We start from the raw sequence: 7,079 nt of genomic DNA on the forward strand, positions 1-7,079 counted from the left end.
CAACCGTTGCTATGGAGCGGTCCTCATCAACTCTTCGAAAACATAAGTGTGTCAAGCTCCCAAGTTAGGCAATCCCAGTCCAGCAGTAGAAATTTGCTCTTGCCCACCTTACTATAAATAAGTGACGTAAATCCCTTACTATGCTGATGAGGCGCCATAACAAGCGTCGACCACGTGACTTCACCTGCTATACAGCTGCAGGTCTTTTGAAATCACTCGTACTCTGGTTTGCATTCCGTCAGAGGGATTAGTTATTTCAACCTTCAAAATTACCTGCTTGCATACACTTGAAGAAACTTTCCGTTGTTTTAAGGTAATCTAATTTGAATACATTGTTTAGTTGTACTGTTACATTACATACCTGAATATTAGAACAATATTTTAAATGATTTGAATAACTTGTTATTAAATTTCAGATGTGGTATACAAGTATTCTTGTTAAACTGAAGAAGGGGTGATGGATGGATGGAAGAACGGACGGTCGTGTGTATGTGTATGTGTAGACACTGGCCTGAGTGGGCTTGTGGACAAATAGGCTTCCGGACTTTAAATAGGTGTTTTGTCTATCATAATATTCAGATTTGATTTAAACATCTTGGTGATATGCATTAATGTAGTCTAATATATTGTATTTCAGTTCCAATATGAGTCTCAGTGGTTGGTGTCTTTCACTACTAGCTACTCTTCATGTTGGTATTCATATTTTATCAAACAGTTTTGTGAGTTAAATTCATTTAGCATAATCACTTGTGATTATAACCTTATGGAAGAGGCTGCTGCTAAATCTGCTAGCGGGGTTTTAGGACTTCTCATTTCTGAGTTTAAGGCAATGTGAGCTATCCATTTTAACACTTTTCCTTATTTCTCTACGACACGACAGTATCAGTCTAAGTAAACTCAGGCTCAGTATTATTCGTTACACTGCTACACTGAGTCTAACAAAACCTTATATAAGGTCGCGTCAGCTAACCTTTGAGCGCATTCGTCACCACTCGTTCCTTTCCGTAACCTCCAAGAAGACTCGTCCCCCACTCGATACTTCGAGACGCCTTTACACAACAACATTTACGGTTCAATGAACAGATTAGCTACTTCCTGTTACCTACATATTATAATGGATTAGTCCAAATAAAAACACAAGAATAAAACTGGAGCTGTATTATTTACTTTGAAAGGTGGTCGAAAAGACATAAATTTGAATTTTGATTGCTTCAATATAAAAATTTCATAAACATTTGGGCTTAACCTTCTCGTCCAACGGGAGTTGGCGACATCATATTTTACAAAAATTGTCAAAAAATGATTGGATCATTTCAGAAATTAAAGTTCCAACTAAATAAAACACCAGCTTTTCTTCAGGATTTACTCCCACCTCAAGTAGGTAACCGGACAAGCTATAAGTTAAGAAACTCCAATAATTTTAGCCAACCATGTACAAGATTGAGGTACTCAACATCATCTTTTATTCCATCAGCAGTTAAATGTGGAGTAACATCCCCTTAGTGGTTACACCCCCTTAGCTGTAAGAATTGCGACTCTCTTGCATATATGTATTATTCATATGGAATAAGGAAGTTAAATGGGTTGCACACAACATTAAGATCTATGACCTGTAATTATTATATATTTAGAATAAAAATGATGCATCATGTCAATGTGGCCATGGATGTGAGAATGTTTTTCCTTACTTCCTTGAATGTCCATTGTATAATATTCAAAGACATAAACTGTTACACTCTATAGAAAGTATTGTTAAAATTAGAATACCGACTGGTATTAATGTTTTCAAATATGTACACATCTATATCTCTCAAACAAACGTTTTTACAGTTAACTTCTGTTGTACATATCCTATTATTGGGAGAGGGCTTTTTTGAGTTGAACAACTTGTGCCCAATGCTTTTCTTGAATGAATAAAATATGTTTCAATCAATAAACACAATCAAACCTCTCAGTGGCAAACCTGTTTTTATATTCGATAGTAATTGATAGTAAAATCAATCTTCAAAAGAGAAGACAGATTATCATTTAATCACAACAAAGTTCTATTTACACTCAATCAAACTTCTCAGTAACGAACCTGTTTCAGGCTCACCCTACTCTACTCACTGGACAGTGGGCTGTTCCATTATACCCGTAGGTGTTACCCTAATTAACCTTCTAGTTCAGTGTCTGTCAATCGGCTGTCTGTCAAATCGGTGTCTGTCAGTTGGGAGATAACCCTTGTTATGTGCGAAAATACGACAAACCAATCAGAACGCGCGTAAATGAGAGCGGTGCTTTGATAAATAATCCCGAGCACTTAAATCGTTTATGGTATTATGTCATTGTTTAAAAAATTCTGAAAAATATATATCGTCATATTGAAAGTACAAAGAACGTAGCTAAAATAAATAAGTACAAAAAAACCCAAAACAACAACCTAGCAATACAGTGTACATGTGCTTCGGTGATATTATGAAACATTGGAATCAAACAGGGATAGAGTTATCGTTCATGTTTAAAGTAGTTCTGATGTTCATGCGCCAATAATGAAATCCTTCCAGAGGGGCACGAGTCGCTATTCGGCTTGTCCCGGAATAACACGAGTGGGTCACGAATGTTGAAAGACGCCTGAAAACATCGAACATTATCTTATAACATGCCCTGGGCATAACAAGATAAGACATAATCTCAGAAATGCTGTACTTGAGGTTGATGATGTATTTTCATTAGAAACAGTTTTGAGCCCCAATATCATGTATGGGTCTGTGCAACGGGCAGTTTTAGAAAATATCTGGAAAATATGATGTAATCTAGACAGGCTCTCGAATGGCTTTGACAGATTTAGTTCTGTGGTTTTAAATCACTTTAACACTCTGTTATCTGAACCTACTGCTTTTTTAATGAATGAGTATTTCATGTTTCAGAAATGGAAGTGATTACTTAAGGTTTTTAATCCGTAACACAAAGCAGAGGTTATTCGACATACGTATACATCTATCCAAATTAATAGTGTTGTCGTTTCCTTTTGGCGATGAAATTACCTATGATTGCTTATTAAATCCAGTCAATGTGTTGGGCGCAAATAGGCCTCTTATTGGCCCACGTCGCCCTAAAACTACAAAACCAACCAACCAACAAAAGCATACTTCTTTTCAGAATTGTTGTTGGGTAACTCGATAATACCTAGGATTGAGCTGAGTTTACACGCAGATCCAAAAGCAGATGCAACCACCCTGTTACAATTTAAACAATTAAAGATGCTGAATGTTTATTCATTCTGTATGGTATCATTTATGCAAACTTGAACGGTATTACGACACTGTGACAATCTCATTACATTAATATTTCCGACAAAATACATTACGACTCCCAAATATGGATTACCTAGCAGAATATTTGCATTCATGTAATTAAGTTATGTCACTTCGTGGTTGCAGAATGTGTCTCTCATATGCGGATCTACCCACACCTGGAGTAGTTTTTGATTGAAAGAAGTAAATCTAGACCTGTTTCTTCTGCATGAGACGAGGGGGGTTCGCTTGTTGGCGTGACTGCCTGTCCATGCACAGTGGATTTCTGAATGAGACACAAACACGTGTTTACAAGTGTTATTTACTGATAACAAACTGAAGTTCAGTTATTGGTAGTAATAACAGTTTTGCCGGCTTTTTTCCAGCTATTTTCTCCAGAAGGAATCTGGAACCAGAATCCCCCTGCCCTATCACCGACACCTCTGAGGGGATGTCCTCGCTTGCTTTGAGAGAACCAAACGAGGCTGAATAACTACATGTGATCATTGTAATTAAACCACCTATTCTCTAGTCTGATTTGTAGATAACTTATTTATAGCAACTAGTCCCTGTCCGTAACTTGAATGAAGGTTATGGAGTGCGCAGATAGCTACCAAAAGCAGATTCCGTTATTTTTTTGGTGGGCGTACACAGCGATGTTCGCCATGCTTGTCTGACAAGCCCGAAAGTATATTGATAACAGATCAATACTTGAAGATAAATCAACAAAGATACCAATTCCTATCTTTAAGGTAATCTAATTTTAATTCATCGCTTAGTTATTCTGTTTAATTACATTATTGAAAGTTATAACAACATTGTCTGTGATTTGGTGACTGAACATGTTACAAATGTGATATGAGAAACTGACCCATTACACCAAAATTGTGATCCTGACGACACGTTTATCAAACCACTGATCGTATTTCCAGTTAAGGTAATTAGAAATATCCCAACGGGTTATAAACGTTGCAATCTCGCATAACTTGGTCCGGTAGTGAATCTAGTTTTTAACCCTACACAGGGTGTGTTTTGAAACATCCTACCCGTGCTTCAGGGGGTGCGGTAACTGCATCACTCAGTGGGGATCTATTGGTGCAATGATCAACCTTCATAGATATAACATGGAATAAAGACCTTGTTGTAATACCACAGATGACAACACAAGCTTCTCTATTGGTGCAATGATCAACCTTCATAGATATAACATGGAATAAAGACCTTGTTGTAATACCACAGATGATGACAACACAAGCTTCTCTATTGGTGCAATGATCAACCTTCATAGATATAACATGGAATAAAGACCTTGTTGTAATACCACAGATGACAACACAAGCTTCTCTATTGGTGCAATGATCAACCTTCATAGATATAACATGGAATAAAGACCTTGTTGTAATACCACAGATGACAACACAAGCTTCTCTATTGGTGCAATGATCAACCTTCATAGATATAACATGGAATAAAGACCTTGTTGTAATACCACAGATGACAACACAAGCTTCTCTATTGGTGCAATGATCAACCTTCATAGATATAACATGAAATAAAGACCTTGTTGTAATACCACAGATGACAACACAAGCTTCTCTATTGGTGCAATGATCAACCTTCATAGATATAACATGGAATAAAGACCTTGTTGTAATACCACAGATGACAACACAAGCTTCTCTATTGGTGCAATGATCAACCTTCATAGATATAACATGGAATAAAGACCTTGTTGTAATACCACAGATGACAACACAAGCTTCTCTATTGGTGCAATGATCAACCTTCATAGATATAACATGGAATAAAGACCTTGTTGTAATACCACAGATGACAACACAAGCTTCTCTATTGGTGCAATGATCAACCTTCATAGATATAACATGGAATAAAGACCTTGTTGTAATACCACAGATGACAACACAAGCTTCTCTATTGGTGCAATGATCAACCTTCATAGATATAACATGGAATAAAGACCTTGTTGTAATACCACAGATGACAACACAAGCTTCTCTATTGGTGCAATGATCAACCTTCATAGATATAACATGGAATAAAGACCTTGTTGTAATACCACAGATGACAACACAAGCTTCTCTATTGGTGCAATGATCAACCTTCATAGATATAACATGGAATAAAGACCTTGTTGTAATACCACAGATGACAACACAAGCTTCTCTATTGGTGCACAAGCTTCTATTGGTGCAATGATCAACCTTCATAGATATAACATGGAATAAAGACCTTGTTGTAATACCACAGATGACAACACAAGCTTCTCTATTGGTGCAATGATCAACCTTCATAGATATAACATGGAATAAAGACCTTGTTGTAATACCACAGATGACAACACAAGCTTCTCTATTGGTGCAATGATCAACCTTCATAGATATAACATGGAATAAAGACCTTGTTGTAATACCACAGATGACAACACAAGCTTCTCTATTGGTGCAATGATCAACCTTCATAGATATAACATGGAATAAAGACCTTGTTGTAATACCACAGATGACAACACAAGCTTCTCTATTGGTGCAATGATCAACCTTCATAGATATAACATGGAATAAAGACCTTGTTGTAATACCACAGATGACAACACAAGCTTCTCTATTGGTGCAATGATCAACCTTCATAGATATAACATGGAATAAAGACCTTGTTGTAATACCACAGATGACAACACAAGCTTCTCTATTGGTGCAATGATCAACCTTCATAGATATAACATGGAATAAAGACCTTGTTGTAATACCACAGATGACAACACAAGCTTCTCTATTGGTGCAATGATCAACCTTCATAGATATAACATGGAATAAAGACCTTGTTGTAATACCACAGATGACAACACAAGCTTCTCTATTGGTGCAATGATCAACCTTCATAGATATAACATGGAATAAAGACCTTGTTGTAATACCACAGATGACAACACAAGCTTCTCTATTGGTGCAATGATCAACCTTCATAGATATAACATGGAATAAAGACCTTGTTGTAATACCACAGATGACAACACAAGCTTCTCTATTGGTGCAATGATCAACCTTCATAGATATAACATGGAATAAAGACCTTGTTGTAATACCACAGATGACAACACAAGCTTCTCTATTGGTGCAATGATCAACCTTCATAGATATAACATGGAATAAAGACCTTGTTGTAATACCACAGATGACAACACAAGCTTCTCTATTGGTGCAATGATCAACCTTCATAGATATAACATGGAATAAAGACCTTGTTGTAATACCACAGATGACAACACAAGCTTCTCTATTGGTGCAATGATCAACCTTCATAGATATAACATGGAATACAGACCTTGTTGTAATACCACAGATGACAACACAAGCTTCTCTATTGGTGCAATGATCAACCTTCATAGATATAACATGGAATACAGACCTTGTTGTAATACCACAGATGACAACACAAGCTTCTCTATTGGTGCAATGATCAACCTTCATAGATATAACATGGAATAAAGACCTTGTTGTAATACCAGTTGGTAAAACCCATGAGGGCTAGAAAAGAGGGGTGAATGAGTTCGTGGATGGATGGACGGACGGATACTACATTTGTGGATACCGGTCAGAGTACCGTGAGGGACAAAAATAATTTTCCAGAATTTAAACAGGACGTCAATTCTCGAGACCCTCATTTTAAATTTGTAGGTCCTGATGTTGAACACGGGACGCATCCACACATTCTGAGACTGAATACGATGTTCTATATGACGACACGTGTTCTGTTTCTGATCCTGTCATCTATTATAGAACCGAC

The 7,079-nt window shown here is 36.9% G+C and overlaps 1 protein-coding gene across 1 annotated transcript; it reads right to left on the bottom strand.

Annotated features, from left to right (window-relative positions):
- Window positions 1–3,593: 3,593 nt before the first annotated feature.
- Window positions 3,594–6,791, bottom strand: LOC124284935. The gene is made up of 3 exons (XM_046721068.1): window positions 5,526–6,791; window positions 4,510–4,835; window positions 3,594–3,739 (listed from the first exon to the last, which is right to left on the bottom strand). The coding sequence occupies exons 1-3, from the start codon at window positions 6,761–6,763 to the stop codon at window positions 3,594–3,596; spliced, it is 1,710 nt and encodes a 569-aa protein (XP_046577024.1). The 5' UTR covers window positions 6,764–6,791.
- Between the last annotated feature and the right edge of the window lie 288 nt (window positions 6,792–7,079).

The sequence above is a fragment of the Haliotis rubra genome, unplaced genomic scaffold, assembly GCF_003918875.1.
Source record: "Haliotis rubra isolate DU_JTF1 unplaced genomic scaffold, ASM391887v1 Scf349, whole genome shotgun sequence".
Taxonomy (NCBI): Eukaryota; Metazoa; Mollusca; class Gastropoda; order Lepetellida; family Haliotidae; genus Haliotis; species Haliotis rubra.

What these genes read in the sequence shown, in the direction of transcription:
- LOC124284935 (XM_046721068.1), bottom strand. Translation starts at nt 6,763, where the DNA reads ATGAAGGTTGATCATTGCACCAATAGAGAAGCTTGTGTTGTCATCTGT. An exon ending in ATCTGTGGTATTACAACAAG is followed by an intron (nt 4,836 to 5,525) that starts GTCTTTATTCCA and finishes TATTACAACAAG; the next exon opens with GTCTTTATTTCATGTTATAT. An exon ending in TTGTGTTGTCATCATCTGTG is followed by an intron (nt 3,740 to 4,509) that starts GTATTACAACAA and finishes GTTCTCTCAAAG; the next exon opens with CAAGCGAGGACATCCCCTCA.